Source organism: Mastigoproctus giganteus, chromosome 5 (genome assembly GCF_048544385.1).
Source record: "Mastigoproctus giganteus isolate SK-2022 chromosome 5, ASM4854438v1, whole genome shotgun sequence".
In the NCBI taxonomy this organism is placed as follows: Eukaryota; Metazoa; Arthropoda; class Arachnida; order Uropygi; family Thelyphonidae; genus Mastigoproctus; species Mastigoproctus giganteus.
In genome coordinates this window covers 221314057-221335807 of record NC_143579.1, presented here as the reverse complement: position 1 = coordinate 221335807, position 21751 = coordinate 221314057, and the positions used below count along the sequence as shown (strand labels likewise).

Sequence of the window (21751 nt, the reverse complement as noted above, 5' to 3'; positions counted from 1 at the left end):
CTTGGAAGACACCATCGCCATTCGGGGAAAAGTGTAACATAGTGTGGTGTACACAGTCAGCATGCAGTTGACGATACCGGAGACCACTGATACGTTGTTCCACATGCACCAGGGGTCCAAGTTCCTGCCAGTGAAACATTCCCCACACCATACAGCCACAGAATAGACAGCACTGTGGCATTCCCAAACTGATAATAAACTCTTTAAGATTAAAGAGGTTCTGAAAATCTGGCTCTCCAGTGTCCGTGCCTCGAGACGAGAAGTAACCCTTTCAAGAGAAAGGATAGGTCATACTCAACTGACTCGCCTTCATAATCACCACAGGAGATGATCCACTATGGTGTCCACATTGCTCTGTAAATATGACTGTTAAACACATTCTCATTGACTGCTCCTATTATAAACAAGACAGAATTTCAACCTTATAATCACTGATTATCCTTCAACAACCAATAACCCTAGAAAAATTCAGAAATATTGTCAATATTTCTGAATTTTTCTGCTTTTTCAAGCAAACTGGAATTTTTAATCTTTTCTGATTAAGTACTTTTGAGACAATACAATACTTTTTCATTTCCTTTTTGTTATAAATGAATAGGTGCATTATAGCCAAAGTAGCTTATGTGCCATGAAACCCCCCACAACAACCATACAACAGCCTGCACTTTTGGTACCATGCATGATGGATCAAATCCGTACATGACCATCCACGGTGTGGAGTAAATAACGGAACTAATCTGACCACCACACCTTCTTCCAGTCTTCTGACGTCCAACTTGCATGTTCTTTGCACCAGGCGAGTCTTTTATGCCGATGAACCTTGGTTTGGAGAGGATGCCGTAGGAGTCGTCTGCTGGTATAGTCGATACGTGTGAGGGTGCGACGCATGGTCATTCCAGATATTGTTCGGAGTTGGTCTATGTTGTATTGGGTAGTCGGCTCTTCAACAGTGCTGCGCCTGTTTGCCTGTACGAGTCGTCAGATCCGGCACTCACGGCCCCGAGTGCCAAGCGATAGTGTCCAAGCGATTTTCCTAAGTGATATATAGTGCTCTTTCTAAGTGATGTTGTTATATTTTCTTTCCAGTGCTTTTCTCATCCTTATTTCTTTATAAGTGGTTCTGTACTTAACAGATCCTAAGTAAGAACCCAGAAAGGAAAATTACCTTTCTTTTCCTAGTATATTTATTAATTTTCGCACTAACAAACTAACCTCTCCAACCGCTTGGCCACTAGGTGGCACCGTTCCTGCCTCCACGTGGCGGGGCTGGAAGTCTGGGAGAAGAAATCCACTCTCCCAGGGCTAAAAGGAGCAACGATGGACAAAAATAAACAGTCCTCGTGTGGATCTTATGATTCAGAACTGGACAAACATAATCCAGATCATGACGACACAAATGTATCCCATGCTAAGAGACAAAAAAAAGAAGGAATGGATAAGACCACACCACTCTTTCTAATACTACACTCCTCCACAGACCAACCATTGAGTAAGCTGTCCCCATTTTTGATACAGAAATGTCTCGAAAATGTGGCTGGCCCTCCAAAAATGGTTCGGCGATTAAGATCCGGAGATTTATTGATCGAAATGACCGAACATAGACATGCTGAGAGGCTATTGAAAATATCCACTTTCGGTGGAATTCCCACGAAGGTTACCCGACATGCCACCTTAAACTCCTCTAAAGGGGTAATATCAGAGTGGGATCTATTAAACGTATCAGAGGATGAACTTGTGCATGAACTAAGAGATCAAAACGTGCTACAAGCCAAAAGAATTGTTATTAAAAGAGATGGAGAACCTGCTCCCACACGGACGGTGATTCTAACATTCGAAACACCAAATCTACCTACTTATATTAAAGCTGGTTATCTTAGATGCCAAGTAAGACCATACATTCCAAATCCAGTCCGGTGCTTTAAGTGCCAAAAATTTGGTCATTCCCAAGCTGTCTGCAGAAATGTAGCCACTTGTGCTAACTGCGGATCAAAAGAGCATACACACACAAACTGTAACACTGAAGTGCAAATTTGTCCTAACTGCCATGGTAACCACTCTGCCTTCTCTAAGGAATGCTCTCAATGGAAAAGAGAAAAGAATATTCAAAAATATAAGATTGAGCAGAAAGTATCCTATCAAGAAGCTAAAAAACATTTTGCAGTACCTGCTAAGTCACCTACATATGCTTCAGTTACCCAACGGCTACGCTCAGTAGAAACTCAGACAGACTGCTCAGTCCCTCCAAATATCTCAATATCTGGTTGGGCTAAATCGCTCCTCTCCTCATCAAAGGAAAAACCTATTCCTAAATATGCTACTCGAGAAGCAAATACTCCTGTAACAATACCTCCGGATAAGAAGCCTAATGAGAAACCAAATGAACGAGCCAAGACCCCTGAAAGAAGCAACACTACTAAATTTATATCCGATACCATGGATATTGATGAAAAGATAGATGAAGATGACTCAATTCTTGAGATTCATCCAGAGGATGACATTGACACCGGTAGGCCAGTCTTCCCAAAAAAAAGAAAAAGCAAAAGTAGACAAGCGCAAACAAAAAAATCCGCCGTAAGAAACCAAACCCTCCTTTTAAAATCAAACAATGCAGACAGTGATTCAATGGAATTGTCGCGGATTTCGTGCTAATTTAGATGACCTCTACAATCTGCTAAGTGAATATAAGCCCGTCGCAGCATGCATACAAGAAACAAACCTGACGAATGCAGTATCTATAACAGTTAAACGCTTCACCATGTATAGAAAAGATAGAAACTGCTCTAATGCAGCACACGGAGGAGTAGCACTGTTAGTAAACTCTTCAATTCCCTCCAGACCTGTTCCCTTGCAAACACCGTTGGAGGCAGTTGCAGCCCGTATCACCATTGGCATAACGATAACATTAGTCTCATTGTATCTGTCACCAAACCACGCTTTCACCCTTGCTGATTTAGATGACCTAGTAGGACAAATACCCGCTCCTTTCTGTATTCTGGGTGACTGGAATGGCCATAACCCTCTATGGGGTTCTCAACAACTTGACTGCAGAGGGAAAATAATTGAGAAATTCTTGGATAAACACAATCTAACTATTTTAAACACAGGTGATCACACATATGTTCATGTACCATCTGGCTCAAGCTCTGCCATTGACCTAACAGTATGTTCTCCAACAATATTTCCTCTCATAGACTGGACAGTTACTGACAACCCTCTTGGTAGTGATCACTTTCCGATCATCTGTAATTTCTGTACAAGTTCTCCTCCGATCAACAGAATTAGAACAATTTGGAAATTTGACAAGGCCAACTGGGCTAAATATCAAGAAATAGCTCATTTAGATTCCACTATCATTGCTACTGACAAGATCGATTCTGCAGTAAGCTATATCACAGAACGAATAATGACAGCAGCTGAATCCGCTATCCCGAAATCATCATTTAAAATCCGACTCCATCCAAAAATGTGGTAGAACGAAGCATGTAGCATTGCTAAAAGAGAAAGAAATAAATCCTGGAATCAGTTTAGAAAACATCCAACCACAGCCAACCTCCTACAGTTTAAAAGAGCAAGGGCTAAGGCTCGTTATATAAGACGGATAAGTAAAAAAGAAGCATGGGCACGCTATGCTGCCACAATAAACAGATTCACAGATACTGCTACAGTCTGGAAAAAAATCAAACGTATCAATGGCAAATACCCACTTGTTACTTCCCCAATTCTATTTCTGAACCCGAAGAACTTGCTAATGCATTTGGCTCATCTTTTGAATCACTCTCAGCTGTTTCCGCCTATGAACCAGCCTTTCAGATGCTAAAACGCGATACAGAAAAGTATAAACTGAATTTTAATACCGCTCTCCAACATTCATACAATCTGCCGTTGACCATGACTGAATTGCTTAATGCGCTCACAAAAGTGAAAAACAGTGCTCCAGGTCCTGATGGAATTTATTACTCAATGATTTCCCATTTAAGTGAAAGATCATTAAGTGCTCTCTTACTACTCTATAATAGAATTTTCTTAAGAGGAATATTACCCCACCAGCTGGTGCCATTCTTATGTGCTAGCCTTCCCGAAACCAGAAAAAGACCACACAGATCCAACAAACTATCGACCTATCTCCTTAACAAGTTGCTTGGGAAAAACAATGGAAAAAATACTTAACACCCGACTAACGTGGTATTTGGAGACTCAAAACATTCTGAGTCCCAGCCAGTATGGTTTTCAGAGAAGTAGATCAACGCTCGATCTCATTATCAAAGCAGAAGCAAATATTCGGAACGCCTTTCTAAGAAATGAGCACTTTGTTATGATATGCATTGACATCGAGAAAGCATTTGATACAACTTGGCGTTATGGGATTCTTCGGGACTTACATAAATCTGATCTTCTGGGTCATCTCCCGAAATTCATTCAGAACTTCCTATCTAACAGATCCTTCCAAGTCTCTACCACTCGTCACTTTCTGGCACATATGTTCAAGAAGAGGGAGTTCCCCAGGGCTCAGTGCTGAGTGCAACACTTTTTGCCATCAGGATCGATTCTATAACTAATAGTATACCTAACACAGTTAAGCATACCTGTATGCTGATGACTTTGCCATCTCATGTCATTCTCAAAATATGCGACTTATTGAGAGACAACTACAAGTCACCATTAATAGAATAGCCTCTTGGGCCAAAAACAATGGCTACAGAATTTCTAAACCGAAAACAACTGCAGTACCCTTCTGTCGTAAACGTACATTGCAACCTGATCCAAACCTCCAGTTAGACTCCCATTGTATTACATTTCAACCAAGCACTCGTTTTCTTGGTATAATACTTGATAAAAAATTAAACTTCCTTGAACATATAAAATATATTCGTACCAGCTGTCTTAAGAAACTAAATATTCTCAGAGTAATCTCCTCTATGTCATGGGGTGCAGATCGGTACATGTTGCTACATTTATACCGCTCATTAATTAGATCCCGCTTAGACTATGCATCTCCTGCATACGCCTCAGCCAGGCCAAGTGTACTGAAATGGCTTGATCCCATTCATCATAGTGCACTTCGAATAGCACTGGGTGCCTTTCGTACATCTCCCATATTAAGTCTATATACGGAAGCCAATGAACTGCCGCTAGACCTTCGGCGACAAATTCTTCTCCTAAATTATGCCGCAAAAATCAGCAGCTTTCCACATCATCCGATATGGCAATATCTCTTCAGACCAAAATGGGAAAACCTCTATCGTACTAAATCACGTCTCAACAAACCATCTGGCATTAGGCTTCAAACTCTAAACACTAGCTGGGGACTCAACATGAATAACATAATGCAAGATACTAGCATGCAAATCCAGCCATGGCAAATACCCACGATAGATATTGAAAAATACTATCAGAAATGGGGAAAGAATAATCTTCCAGATATTAACATCAGACAATTACATCTGGCCCACGCAATTCAGTTTAGCAGTTACGTGCAGCTATATACAGATGGATCCAAGACTGCTAGTAAAGTTGGTACAGCTGTAGTCCTGCCAGATGCTATCATCGCCAAACAGCTCCCCTCAGAATGTAGTAATTATACTGCTGAGTTGTATGGTATTTTACTAGCCCTGGAGAAAATAAAAGAAGCCTCATATACTCAATCCATAATATATACCGATTCATTAAGTGCCGTGAATTGTATGCAATGTAAACGCCCCAACAGTCATCCTCTGGTACAACAAATCTGGACTCAGTTAATGGCAATTCATGCACGTGGTCACCGCATAATTTTTTGTTGGATTCCTGGTCACTCTGGAATCCCAGGAAATGAACAGGCAGATTTAGCCGCCAAAAATGCTTCAAATCCTATTTCTTCCAATTTCAGGACACCTTATGTTGACTTTAAATCCATTATACAGCAGACCTCTAAAGAACAGTGGAAACATATATGGGAAAAAGAAATAAATAATAAACTTTTTGAAATAAAGAAAGAACCCAGACAGTGGCGATCCAGTCTAAGGGAAAATAGAAAAGAAGAAACTGTACTAGCGCGACTGCGCATTGGTCACACATACCTCACTCACAGTTATTTATTAAGAAAGGAAGATGCCCCACAATGCAGTAACTGTTCATGTCCACTCACTGTAAAGCATATCATTATTGAATGCCCAATATATATATGAGAACGAAAAACTGCTTTCTCCTTACTTTTCAAAAACTGCAATCAATTAACACTACGTAATGTTCTAGAAGATCGTCAAGATATGGATGACGTTTTTATTTTCCTAAAATTGATTGATAAATATCACCTTGTTTAAATTTTTATCAGAATCAGCATCAACAACAAAGATATACTAGTTAGAAATCAGTGCATTATAGCCACAGTTGCTGATGCACCAACAAACCTAACAACAACAACAACCGGCACTCACCTCTAACATCAACCTTTGCAGTTTTGCATCCGGGTCTTTGTTTGACCATTTTGATGCCGGTCCTGGTACACTTTTAACTACGGTGGCTCTCAAACACACCACCAGTTCGGTCGTCTGGGAAATCGAGGCACCAGCTCGTCAAGCACCAATCTGTCCTTTATCAAAATCCAATAAATCCTTCCTTTTATCCATCATGCTCAGCATTTTACTACCTGCTGAACCACTAACTCCGCACTCTCGCACCTCGCGTGGTCAAGGGGTCACATTCAGTTTTCATAGGAGTGATCACTCAGTGTATATATAACATTTTTTTATCTTATTTACTTATTATTTATAATATTTATAATTATAGTAACTAGAAATTTGTTTTGTTTTTTGTTATTTTTTATTTTATTTTATTATTATTTTTTTATTATTTATTATTATTTATTTATTATTTTTTTTTTGTTTGTTTACATCTGTTAAGTTTGATCCTCTTTGTTTTGATTTGGCACATCATAGTATTAGTTGCCAATGTACCATTAAAATCAGTCGATAATAGATTATGCAAAATAATAAGTTGATACTAAACAGTTGTATATTCACATATTTTTTGGACTAGCTGAATTAGTATCTTAATTGTAGTTTACCAGATTTCCTTCTACAGCAAAAAAAAAAAAAAGTTTCACTTATACATCCTTAAATGCTTCCGTTTATTCTTCAGAATTAATCATTCCAATAATGCTATTGTGAAACCTCAAGCTAAAAGTTCAGAGGCAGCACAACGAGAAATTGAAGAAGCCATGAAACGTGTACGAGAGGCACAGTCTTTGATCACTGCAGCAATTGAGCCAGGTAATGTTTGTTTTAACTATCAGCTATCAGTAACTCTAGTATATGATAAATATTATTCAGTTTTAATGCCTACTCAAATGCTGAAGCCATGGAAATTAATGTTCCTTATTAAGTAGGTTTTCCCAAAGTAACCTTGCATCTAAATTCTCAAACAAGTGTAATAAATATTAATGATTTTCCCTGGATTTGTATGTTATTAGCTTGAAGTGCTAGTATGTTCCAAGAGTAATGTATGTGGTTGCAGGGGTGCATTGTATAGTTAGATTAGGTTACCATTGATGCTGGGTATTAGTGTTTTCAGGAGCAAAAATGTATAAGGTTGTGACCTTTCTCCTTGTGCAGCAGGTTTTCAACCTGTTTTAACATCTGTAGTGTCGTTGAATAGAAACTTTCTATTCATGGTTGTATAGAAAGTCAATCATCCTTCAGCATAGCTGTTAACTATGGCATCTAGAGTTGGCAGCTATGCATGACGGATGTACCACTCTTGTAGAGTAACCTCTCATCCTGGACTTGGTCAAATGCTTTGCTGTGAACAATATCAAAATTATTTCCTGCATCCAGCTTATGGGTAACTCAGAACAGCTGTTCAGATTGGTTCAATGTGATTTTCCCTTTACAAAACCAAGCTGTGTTTCCTTTAGAACTCAGTCACTGTCTAAACTGTTGTATGTTGTACTCTTAACCATTGCTTCCATGATGTTTTCTACCACTTAGGTCAGGCTGAACGGTCAGTCAGTACCTACTTCATTCTTAGAATTGCCATTATGTATTAGGAATATATTGGCACCTCTCATCAAAGGGAAATCTCTCCTGAGTCTAGTAATGCCCCCATAATTAACCTTAATGGTTCAGTGTACTCTCCTATCAGCTCCCTCAATATTACCAGGTATGTGTTATCAATTCCGGGAGCCTTACTTGCATTTAAACTTGAAAAATTTTTTAACAAATAATCTGTAATTTCAGTATTACTAATTTCATGTTTTTCTGCTTCACTTGCACAGTTTCTCACCATGAACCTCTTTTTCTCCAAATATCAATGCAGAGTAGCTGTTCAGTTCATCTGCAACATCAGATGTAAGACTTTCCCCACACCCATTACTTGTATTCACATATTTGAAAAACTCCTTGGCTGTTCTTTGCTCTGTTGCAGATATTTCTTGTAATCTTGCTTTTTTGCCTTACTTTTCATTGTTCTAGAACTTTTCCATGCCATCTTTTTCTGCTCTATTAAACTGGCTAGTTCATTATTTGTCCGGTGTGAAATTCTCCTCTTGCTTTCATAATATTCGAGGCTTCTGTGACTATAGCTTTAAAGATATATCATAATTCTAATGTGTGCACCATCTTCCCATTTAATAGGAGCTGTATAGCACCTTAATCTGTCATAGTCTTCGTTCCCAAAATTAAAACCCATTCCTTTGTCTTTAACAACTGTTATCTCTCTCCTCATCATCCAATTTTAAACTCCCTACTAATGGTTCCTGTACTGTCAGTCCTATGATGTCATATGGTTCATTGGTGATGGTCAGGTCTAGAATATTCTTGCCCCTAGTACTTTCCCTATCATGCCGATAGAAATAACAGTCATCTGGTTGATTTAAAAAAAATTTTTGCCCTAAATAGTTTCCCTCCCACTTGCTCCAGTCAGTTAGGGGCAAATTGGAATCACCCGTAATGAGACATTCACACATGCTCACCCATTCCATCTGCGTGTAAAGGATATCATCATAATCTTCACTACACTTTAATCTGTAGATTATTCCCACTCTCATTATATCTTTACTTTCAACCAACTCCCACTATGTAAATTCTATTCTAGCATCATTAACTACTGAATCTGCAGATACGTTTTGTAGTGCTTGTGCTAAGAAGCATGACCCCACAATCTTCTCTATCCTTCCTAAATACATTGTGCATATTATAGTAATACTCATCATTCCTTATTTCTGGTTGCCACATTTCTGTTAGTCCTATTATGCTAGTGTTGGTTGTCCTAACTAGAAGCTTGAATTCATTCATTTTATTGACATTACTGCATGCGCATTTAAGAATTAATATTCTTGTATAGTATATTGTTGTGTTACACCCCTTGAGTTTTGTTTCCCCTGGCATTAGCAGCCCATTCTTTTTAAACATCACTACCCTAAGAACATAAATATTGGCTTTTGTGGCAACAAACAAGATACGTTAAGAACTAATGGTAATAGTGGCATGCGATTGTAAGAAAGCAAGCGTATGAGCTTATGTAGCATCAGCCAAAAAAAAAAAACACCAATTTTGCACATCCATTCCCTCTAAAAGTTTGTCCAGTTCCTCCTTGAATTCATATAAGCTATCAACTTCCACAATGACAGCTGGAAGTTTGTTCCACCAATTAACCACCCACTGGCTAAAGGCAAATTTCCGCACATCTATTGTACAACTGTCTTTCTTCAGTTTGAATTTATGCACCCTCAGGTTCGTAATCTGACCAAGCAGAAGAATCCCATCAGAATTCAGCATTCAAGGCCTCAATCACATCACTTCACAGGTGTCTAGTCTCCAGACACTGCAATTTGCATAACTTAAGCCTTCCTTGGTAAGAGGACCCTTCTGTACATTCTTAAACAACTCTACATCCTTCCTAAAATGAGGTCTCCAGACTTCTACGCAGTACCCAAGGCGTGGTCTTTACATTGCTTTATACAAAGGGATAATCTCCTCCTTTTCTCTACTAGCAAAATTCCTGTATATCATTAGTAATACCCCATGACCTACTCTGGCAGCCTGTCTGCATTGCTCAGAAAACTTCATATCTGACTGCACAATTACTCCCAGCTCCTTTTCACTCTTTACCACTGTCAGTGTAGTACCACACAGTTGATATGTTACACTGTGGCTACTGCATATCCCTTGTAGCAACTTACCCTCAATACCGTACTGCTCCAATTTGTACAGTAGTTTTTTTTTTTTTTTTTTTTTTTTTTGATTTGGTAGTTATTGGCGCATCGGCTTCTGTGGCCATATTGCACCTCCCAAGGTTTTTGCAGTACTTTGATCCAAGCCCGAGGCGGGAATCGAACCCGCGACCTTTGGGTTGCCGGGCAGGTACTTTACCCACTCGGCTAGCCCGGTCGGCCTGTACAGTAGTGTTCCATGTGCAAGTGTCAAAAGCTTTCCTGAAATCCAAATATATGATATAAAAATTATTTTTTTGCCTCCAGTTCCTTTGTAACCACATCATAGTATCCAGTTAAATTTGTCAGACAAGGCTTTCCCTTAGCAAACTCATGCCATTTCTGAATTATTACTACAATCTTGTCTAGGATCCTGCAATGCATCTTTAACCAGTGACTTCATTATTTTCCACAGAACAGAAGTTAAGCTAACTGTCTGTAATAACTCGTGTCACCCTTAGATCCCCCTTTGTGAGTTGGGGATGCATTTGCACATCTCCAGTCTGTGGGGACTTCCCCTGAGTACAGGGATGCACTCATAATTATGGCCAAGGGTTTGTTTGTTTGTTTCCTTTGCTGTTTCCTTTAATATAACTGGTTAGATCCCACCCACCCCAGGTGCCTTGCATATGTTTAACTTCAACAATTTCTCCTCCACTTTGCTCTCAGTTATTACAAAATCATTAAGCACCCTGTTACAGTTTGATAAATTTTCGGCATGCAGAGATAGACAGATGAAATTCAAGAGTTTTTAGGCAGTAAATGGATAGCCATTGCACAAAACAGAAGGAACTGGAAAGTTGCTGGTGAGGTCTTAATCCTGCAGTGGATTGAAAATGGTTGATGATGATGATGGTGGATGACATCGATCACAATTGACATGAGTTCCAATTGCCTTCTATTATGAAACCTTGACGTCCTGTTATGACAGTGCTGAAACCTTGTCAGCTGGTGGTAAGGTTCCAGTTTTTATTGTTGAAAGTGCTTTGAAGTGGAGGTGTACCTCTTTTCATGTTCACTGCTGAATGACCCACTGGTGGGTTGCCAATTCCTACAATTAATTCTTTCACTTGCTTTGTTAGTGTCTGAAGAAAAAGTTGTTTTCACATCCCAACTTATAAGCAAGTTGTAGTTTATGTAAGAAGTGCATGGATCATATATTTAAATTTTTTATTACAAATCCAGCATATCTTGCTTAGTGAATTGCTTATTGAGGGAATGATTCAGTGGTGGGTTGGCAAATGCTTGAAAATAAAGAAATAGGTGTGAAGAATGATATATTTGCTTTTTTGCATACCTGTTGTACTTAAATTATACTAATTGATATTAATAATATGCTAACAAATTTAGCATTATAAAATTACAGGGTTTTTGGAATTTATTTATATTATTGTAAAAAAAATTGCTTATTGATTGTTGAACAAAAAAAAAAAAAAGTATTGCTTTTTTTTTTTGTTTTTTTTTTTTTTTTTTGTTTTTTTTTTATAAAAAATGGATATTGAATTTCTATCAGCAGCTAATGTATAGTTCATAATCAACATGACTCTTCCTTGATATTTAATAAATTATAAAATAGGTTACAATATAATATTAATGGAACTGAATAAATGCTTACTTATATAAAAACAACTTTGAGTGCAAGATCAAAGAACACATTGAGAGCATGCACTGTGAATTATAGTAAATTAGAAACAAAATCAGATTGAAGTGCCCCCTCCCACAAACAATCAAAGAGTTAGGTTTTTTTTTTTTTTTTTTTTTCAATGGGATCTCTAAGGCACTTAAACACCTGCTGATGGGTAACTCCTCCAAAGGCACCTGGAGTTGAACACTATTCTGGGGAACAGTCCATCTCTAACAGAGGTTATCAAAATATGAAGACCACTATGGCAAAAATTAGCACTGAGTCAATCATTCTCTAGTGGAGAATATCTGTATTCAAATATCCACATGTACACATGAGTTGCAAGAAGGCTTTTAATTTTAGCCTCAATCAACTCTTCTGGGCATACTTTTTGCTACCTTCCAATAGATGTCAATGAGCGTGTGCTTTCATTCCTCCTGCAAAGTAGCTGCAGCCAAATCTGGTAGTTGGATTTTTCCCACAGGTGCTCACTGGGACTCTGAGTTGACCATTCCTGTATTACCCTTGCTATAATGATATGGGGCATTATTGTGTTGATACTGACAGTACCTGCCCATTTCCTTAGTACTGCAACAGTGTAAGCACCACCTCCAACAAACTGCATGGTCAAGTCAGTACACTTGGATGGGAAGTGCTCTCTGGTAATTCTCCATACCCAAACATTCACTTCAAAAAAACATATACAATCGATTCTGATTATTTGGGACACATTGGGACTAGTGCATTTTGGTCCGATTAAGCGGCTGCCCCAATTATCCAAAGTTTCACGTAAATAGTTAAAAATACAATGTACCCCCCCCCCCTTTACAATTGGTTCACTGTACAATCAAATCACGTTACGACGAACTCACCATAGAAAAGTACCGTTCACTATGCGATGTGTAGTAAGCACCGGTCATTGTGATCATGTTTGTGAATTGAATTTTAATTCTATTAAACAGTGATTCTAATTAGCAAAAATAGGAGGAATATTATCCACAGGCTATAAAAGTAAAGTATATTAAGTGCAAATTTACCCTTTATTACCTTACCAATTAAAAAATTAAATGATACGTACTGTAATATGTACATATTAACTAAACTAGTTGACATTTCTGTTCACTGACATTTATGGGTGGGGGTTAAAATTTAAAACACTAAAAAAGATAAGCAATCAATAACAAAAAACACAGCACACACAAATTGCAAGTAACACAATACGCGCAAGTGAGAACGGAGTAACAAATTACGAAGCTTTAAAAATAGGAATGAAGAGAAGATTCTGAAATTAATTTTTTTATATGATTGAAGATTCCATAGAAGTGTAAACACATTTTACCATAATAACCTACAGAATTCCAGCTGTCGGTATTATCGCAAATTCAGTAAGATTGAGTTTACTATCAGTTTATGATAGATTTCACTAACACAAAAGCCCAATAAATGGGTGACTGCTAATTGTTTTTATTGTTTTATGGTTGTGACCTCCAAAAATCCGAGCAAACTACGTGGTACGGTTGGAGACAATCGTAGGGTAATCTTCAGTGCTGCGGTCTCCTGTCCCGATTAAACGGCATGCTGTCCCAATTAAGCAAAGTAAACCCTGGCTATTTTCTCAATTGGGTTCTGGTTTTTAAGATTTGTCCCAAATAAACGGCTGCCCTGAATAACCGGTGGCCCAAATAACCGGAATCCACTGTAGCAAGATTTTTAATAGCATCTGCCACTGTTTGAGTCCATAAACATCAGATGCAACACCACTCAAAACAATTTCACATTGGTGACTATGATGTTCATCTGCTCCTTCAGTGGTCTCTTGAACCTGCTCCCTGATGGTTTCCACGGGCAAATGAATGAGACATAAATCACCTTCTTTTATGGTTCTTTGAGTTTGTGAGGTCCTCCAGAGCCCCCACCCCCACAGTGAATTTTTAGAGCTTCAGAGCTTACAGAAAGGTTAATGATAAGTATCCAGCTACTGTTCCACATGGAGAGTCTCTAACTTCTGAACTGTGACCCAAATTGACTTCTAATGTGCACAGGTAGTTCCACAAGATTTATATTGGTATGGCTTAGCTGATGCACATTTGCTGGGGACTTCTGACACAGTAAAGAATTTTCTTGGAGGTATGTCTGAATACTTTTAGTTATAGTGTATCTACTGTGATAGATTTCTTTAACTCCACATTCCAGTTTGGTGTGCACAATGTACATGAGTGAGTCCCATCCCTGACTATTTGTGCACTACCTGCATATAGTGGCACTAGTTTTACATGTCTATTTTAAGTGACAGGTGCTGTAAGTTATGAATATGACCAGATATTAGTGTTGCTCATATCTATATATATATATATATATATATACAGTGAAACTTCCCTTTAACGGACAGCCATGGGGAACGAAAATGTGTCCGTTAGAGAGAAGTGTCCGCTAACAAGAAGTCTGAGGGAGGAAAAAAAAAAAAGAAAGAAAGAAAAATCGTTAAACGTTTAATGTAAAATTAAATTAAAATATATACAGATTTTGAACAATATTTTTGTAAATAATATACAATTACATACACAAGAGATAAAGAAAAATCGTTAAACGTTTAATGTAAAATTAAATTAAATTATATACAGATTTTGCACAATATTTTTGTAAATAATATACATACAATTGTGCTATGCATATTATGACTTTATCTTAAGAAAAATGCATACAGTAATCAATTATTTTCTTCTGCACCTTCTTCCGGCTGATAATTTTGTTTTCAACATTTGTTTGGAGTGAAGAAACCATTGAAAGTCCTTCAGTATCTTCTTCAGCGGCGAAAAACATTTTTAAACGATTGATGTGTATGAGCGCTTCTTCTATTTTCATCGGTGGTTCGTCGTTAATATGTTCTTCGACAGAATGACATCCTTCCATTTCTTCATCCTGATGAGGAATTTCTTGGAAAATATCGATGATAATGTCGTTGATATCTAGAGCACCATCTTCTGTAGTGAGGTGTGAGTCTATATCTTTGTAGCCTGGGTCACTTGTAGCGGAAGTATCGTACATTACCAATAGATGTTGAAGTTCTTGTTCTTCTTGGTGCTCCACATTTATGTTCTGAACTTCAATTTTTGCGTTTGAGAAGCCAGACTTTACAAAACAGTTCACGACAGTTTGTTTTCTAATTGCGTTTACTGAAGAGGAAATCCATTGAATCGCATCTAGGATGCTGATTTTCTTTGCAAGGTCACTCGCACATGTTACATCGTTCATGTTTGCAATGAGATGTCTTAAAACACGTTTTCTGTAGTGAAGTTTAAATTTTTTTATTATCCCTTGATCCAAGGGCTGACACTCTGCAGATGTGTTTGGTGACAGAAAACGATTTGAGTGTTGGACAATTCAATGTGCGGGTGAGATGCAGCATTATCCATGAAAACAATAATTTTTCTGTTTTGACGAATCATGTTTTGGTTAAAGTGGCTTATCCATTCGCTCATGATATCTCGTGTCATCCACGCTTTTTTATTAGACTTCCAGTCAACATTCAAAAGATTCAATTTTATGCCCTTGAATCAACGAGGATTTTGTGGTTTTCCTATAACAAGAGGTTGTTCAAAGTCTCCCAGCATATTTGTACACAATAGTACAGTCAATCGTTCCTTAGAAATTTTTCCGCCCTGGCACTTTTCATTTTTTAGACTCATTGTTTTTTCAGGAAGAGCTTTAAAAAACAACCCTGTTTCGTCACAGTTGTAAATATCCTTAGCTTCAAAATCACGACATAAATCTTCCAATTTGACGGTCCACTCTGTTACAACCCCAGTATCAACAGATCCACCTTCACCTAATAATAGGCCCATTAATGGGAATTTTTTTAGCACGTTAGCGACAAAACCACTCATACGTAACATTGTCAATTTGAAGTCCAACAGTTTTCGGGAATGATTTTTGAACATGATCATTTCCATGTTGCCAAAATTGTTTGAGCAGTTCATTTTGTTTTCTTTTGGATGTCGCTTACCTGCATCTTCCCGATTTTGAATTTTGCAGTGAGATTGCGAACACTTTTTTTTTTGCCGATCATACGCATTAATGAGTTCGACTCATTTTTAAAGTTAAATGTTTATGAGAAGACATTGTGCACTTCACACGACACTGAACAAAACTGAAAACTGAAACTGAAAAGACGAAAGGCCGACCATATACACCCCCCCCCCCCCCCCCGCACACCGAATTCATCAGAAGTTTTACACGTGCCTTTAAATTCTTGAAAAAGGGTTTAGAACCGCGACGTAAACCTTGATAAAATTCAGAGAATCGGAAATAGAAAATAAACACACGATTGAGGCAATACGTGGAAGAAATGTTCCTAGAAAAAGAGCCGTGAGCTCGCCCACTGTCCATTATGGGGAGATCAAATTAAGTGTTAATCTAAACAAAACAGTGCAGATTGCCTGTCCGCGTCCGTTACAGAGAATGTCTGCTAGACAGAAGCTGCAAACACGTTAAAACCAATAGAAGTGAGTTGGGGAATTTGAAAATGTCCGTTGTAGAGAGATGTCCGTTAAAGAGAGGTGTCCGTTAGGAGAAGTTTCACTGTGTATATATATATATATATATATATATATAGGACATGTAAATCATTAATATTCAAACTAATAGAACATGTCTGCAAAAAGTTCTAAAACTTCCTCATTCGTTTCACAAAAATACTTGCTTTCAGTTTGTCTTAATTGTGTCCATTTCACCTATAATATGTTAAGCTTCGCCTACTCTTTCTAACAAAATCTCAAATACTGATTTCCTCATCGACCACTCATATCAGTTGCTAATTATTCACTATGACCTTTTTTTCACTTCACTTGGTTCTTATGCGTATGTCCACTGTGATATTCCTTGTCAGAGAATTCCTAATTTGGAATCCCTTTTAGATTTCTCCCTGCTTAAAATCTCTCAATCCATTTTGTCAAATTCATATGTTGCCTTTGTTATTCATCTAACTGTAATAATCATTCAGAATTCTTTGACTTACTTTCTTTGAAACTCGATTTTCACCGGTTTAGCTTTTCTTACAGTGAGATAATTTTCCTTGGGGAGTTTAATGTTTGTAACTCTGGCTAGCTTTAGTTTCTAGTTTTGCAGACACAGATGGTTGAGGTGCTGAGACTTTACCAGTGACCTTACATAGTACATTAATTTACCTACCAGAATACCTGACAATCCTAACCATACACAACACTTTTGATGTTTTCCTGACTAATAACCCTTCAAAACTGGATCTGGCTCTCTCATGGACATTCTCAGCATCATGTCATTTGGTATTGCAAGAATGCAAAATGGGATAATCTGCAATTTTTGTTCCTCGATTACTTTTTAAATTTTCTGATTCTGATGCATGTACATAGATAGTGCCAGTGAAATTGATCTTGTAGGGGTGAAATACTTTATTGATTACATCCGAATATCTCATTCTGTATCTAAATCATAGTTCTTCCCCAGTAAATGTGGTAAGTGTTCAAAATAAGAATGTTTCATATTGTAATTGGGTTGTAATTAAACCTACAGCATCATTTTCTGCCTATGCTAAAGCTCACAACAGTTGTGAAACAATTATTAATTACAGCAGACTTGATTTTGAAGAGGTCAAGAGTAGAAAACTGGCTTCATTTTCCAAATGATAGTCTCCTGATTTCTCGCTAAAGATCCTACACTCCTTGAATCTAAGAGGGGGGAAAAGCAGGGACTGAAAAAATAAATACAAATCTGTGCAAACTAGAAATGAGAATTGGAATTTGGGGAGTACAATGTGTACAGAAAGGATAGACAGGGTAGGAAGGGAGGATGGGCTATGCTGCTAGTTAAGAAATGCATAAAATCTAACAAAGTGCATCCTGTTTACATGGGTGTACAGTGCACCCATGTTGAGTCAGTTTGGTGTGACATAAACACTGGGAAAGGGAAAATGAGGGTAGGTGTGTGTTATAGGTCTAATGAATCTGATGAGTTTAATGAACAACTGTACAGAGAAATAGAGCAGGCCAGTAAATCAGATTGCCTTATAATGGGGGATTTTAACTTTCCAGATACTGACTGGAACTTGTGGGTTGGTCACTTGCACACTAGCAAGACTTTTTGGATTTACTGGATGACTGTTTTCTATAGCAACATGTTCGAGAGGCAACCAGAGGGTGTAATACTCTTGATCTGATAATCAGCAGTGATTATTCATGCATTAAGAATTTGCAGAAAAAGGAACCACTGGGTGACAGTGATCACAATGTACTGATGTGGGATTTACTTAAAGATGGAACCACCTTCAAGGGTAAAGGGAAGGACTTCTGCTTTCGTAAAGGTGATTGCAGGGGTTTCAGTTTTTAAATTCTATACAGTGGGGTCAACTAATGGTGTTACCAACATTGAATTATAAATGGGAACACTTCAGGGATTTAATCTTGGAGGCTACTAGGCTTTTCATTCCAACTAAGAAATACTTAAGGTTTAGGCCTAAATGGATGTGGGATGAATTAGTGAGGCTCAGGGCAGAGAAGAAAAATGTATGGGAATCATATAAATTGTCAGGTGACACAGAAGCCAATGGCAGATATAAGCTTCCCTGTAATCAAGTCAAAAAGGAGGTTAGGCAGGCGAAGGCAGATTACGAGAAATCTTTGGCAAAGGATGCAAAGAAAAACAGCAGAGTTCCTTACTTATGTGAACTATAGAAGGAAAGGGATGAATCAGATTGGACCACCGGACATAGATGGGTTGACTATTGATGATCATGCTCAGGTAGCTGATAAACTGTATGATTATTTTGCATCTGTATTCACACATGAGGATTCAAAGAGGGGAATGCCAGAAGTTTATCAAACTATAAGAGGGAGCTAAGTGAATTTGTAATAACAGAGGGCATAGTGGAGGAGAAATTGTTGAAGTTAAACATAAGGAAGGTATCTGGGATAGACAGGATCTATCCAGTTATATTAAAGGAGGCAGTAAAGGAAGTAAGCAAACTCTTGGCCATAATTATGAGAGCTTCCTTGCGCCTCAGGAAGGCTCCCCTGCAAATGTATCACCAATTCACAAAGGGGTTTCGAAAGGTGACACAAGTAACTATAGACCTGTTAGTTTAACTTGTGTTCCGGAGAAAATAATGGAGTCACTGGTTAAACAAGCATTGCAGGATCAGCTTGCAATCATCTTGTTAAAGGGAGGTCTTGTCTGACCAATTTGATTGGATACTATGATGTGGTCACAAAGGAACTGGATACAAAGAATAATTTTGATATCATATACTTGGATTTTGGGAAAGCTTTTTATACTGATGCACATGGAAAACTGCTGTGCAAATTGGAGTGGTATGGAATTAAGGGTAAGTTGCTACAATGGATAAAGGAATGTTGTGTGGGAAACAACAAAGAGTGGTAATCAATGGACACTGCTCTTCATGGATGAATGTTATTAGTGGAATTCCCTAGGGTTTAGTGCTTGGCCCATTGTTGTTTTGTGTATTCATCAATGATATTGATGAAGGTATATCAGGCTTAATGTCGAAGTTTGCAGATGATACAAAGGTTGGCAGGGTTGTTGACGACAGTAAAGACAGTATGCTACTCCAACTGGATCCAGATAAGTTGGGCAAATGGGCTGAGAAGTGGCAACTGAAGTTTAACATTGACAAATGCAGAGTACTACATCATCATCAGCCATTTTCAGTCCACTGCAGGATGAAGGTCTCTCCAGCCACTTTCTAGTTCCTTCTGTTTTGAGCACTGGCCATCCATTTACTACCCAAAAACTCATGAATTTCATCTATCCATCTCCGCCTTTGTCTTCCAGGTTTTCTTCTAGCTCCTCTTGGGTACCATTCTGTTATTTTCTTAGTCCATCTGTCATCATATCTTCGAGCTATGTGTCCTGCCCAAGACCATTTTAGTTTTGATAAGAATGTCCTTTACTTGAGTTTGCTGCCTAATCCATGTGTTTCTCTTCTTATCTAACAGTCTGATTCCCAGTATAATTCGTTCCATTCTTCGCTGTGTAGTTCTCAGCTTCTCTTCCATTCTTTTGGTGAGGGCCCAAGTTTCACTTCCATAAGTCATGGTGGGGAGTATACATTGATTCATTATTTTACGTTTCAGACAAACTGGGATATTGCTCTTCAGTATGTGACTATATTTCCTGAATGCTATCCATCCAAAATTTATTCTTCTCTTGACTTCCAGCTAATAACTTGTCCCAGATAAGTAAATGACTCCACCTTTTCAATTACTGCTCCTTCAATCATTATTTCCCTTTCCTTGGCATACTTGTTCATCATTGCTTTTGTTTTAGCCATGTTTTGTTTTTTCTTTAGTCCAAAATCCTTACTAACTGTGCATAACCATAACTGATAAGATTTTCCTCTAATTCTTTGGGATCATGGCTTATGACCACAATGTCATCTGTAAATCGTAAATGGTGTAGGTACTCTCCGTTCACATTGACTCCTTTCTGCGACCAGTCTAATCTTCTGAAAGCTTCCTCAAGGGTAGCAGTAAACAGTTTCGGAGATATTGTGTCTCCTTGTCAAACTCCTTTCTCAATTTTAAATTTCCTACTGTCTTTGTCTAATCTAATAAAGGAGGTAGCGTTCTCATATATTTTCTTCAAAATCATAATATATGGGGTATCTATGCCTTGTCTTTCCAGTGCCCGAAACATTGCCTTATGCTGTATGGAGTCAAATGCCTTTTCATAATCCACAAATGCCAGGCATAATGGTGTTTTATATTCATTTGCTTTCTCCATTAGCAGTGATATTACGTGAAGGTGATCCATAGTTGAGAATCCTGTCCTAAAGCCAGCTTGCTCTTTCGGTTGATTCTCATCAAGTATTCTTTCTAATCTGTTAGTAATGACCCTTGTGAACAACTTGTAGATGTGGGATAACAAGCTAATTGGTCTATAATTTCCAATTTCTGATTTATCTCCTTTGTTATGCAGCAAAACTATGATTGCTTTATTCCACTGCTTAGGCGTCACACCTTTTCTAATGCACTTTGTGAAGAGCCTTGCCAGTTTTTGTGTTATGTCTCTTCCTCCCAATTTTAACTACTCTACAGTAACTTCATCTTCCCCCGGGGCTTTCTGATTCTTCATTTTCTTCAATGCATGTTCTACCTCATCAGGAAGAATATCAGGTATGTCGTATGTATTGCTACTTTGCAATCCATCTTCCCCACTGCTGGTATCATTCCCTCGCTCCTTGTATAATTCTCTATAGTAGTCTTCTGCTATTTGAATTATGCCTTCTCTGCTGTTTATAAGTACACCATCGCTATTCTTCAGTTTCAGTATCATTTGTCTTTCTGTATTACTGCTCATGGCTGCTGATTTAAATCCTTTGTTTTCCCTTAATGCTTGTTCTACTTTTCTTGTGTTAAATCTTCTTATGTCCTCTCTGAGTCTCTTTCTAATGGCTTTGCATAACTCCGTATACTCAATTTTCTCTCTGTCAGTGTTTTTCTTGTTTTTCCTTTGTCGTCTTCGGTTCATCATGACAAGTGTTTCTTGACTAATTTTTTCTTCTTTGGATTTCTTTTTCCCTGTAGGTTTCTTGGGCTTTATCACTTTCAGAAAGTTGTAATATTCCTCGTTGATATCGTGGTCCTGAGCAGTCTGCAGAAGCTCAAACTTGTTCTTAAGTTCCAGTACATACTGCTTTTTCTCCTCCTCTGTTATCTCAAAGACCTTTGTATTATTTACTCGAGTCTGTTTTTTCCTTTCCTTTCCTACATCTATATCAAGTGTATTGTGATCACTTCCAACATTTACCTTATTCAGGACGGTAACATCATTCACAATATATCTTCTGTTAGTGAGGATGAAGTCGATTTCATTAGTTATTAATCCATTTGGACTCTTCCATGTTCATTACTGACAGTCCTTGAGATTCTGCAAATTCCACAAATCTTTCA

General features: G+C 38.0%; 1 protein-coding gene across 7 annotated transcripts in view; it reads left to right on the top strand.

Moving 5' to 3' along the window:
- The window catches only part of Srp54 (splicing regulatory protein 54), a 274433-nt gene that overhangs the window by 112295 nt on the left and 140387 nt on the right, over positions 1 to 21751 (top strand). For all 7 annotated transcript variants that reach the window (XR_016546991.1, XR_016546992.1, XM_090374416.1 and 4 more), the window contains one exon: positions 7117 to 7247. Coding sequence is in view for 5 of the 7 variants with exons in the window: in XM_090374416.1 (XP_090230542.1) it covers positions 7117 to 7247 (131 nt within the window). In the remaining 2 variants the exon portion in view is untranslated. The remainder of the gene's footprint in view (positions 1 to 7116; positions 7248 to 21751) is intronic.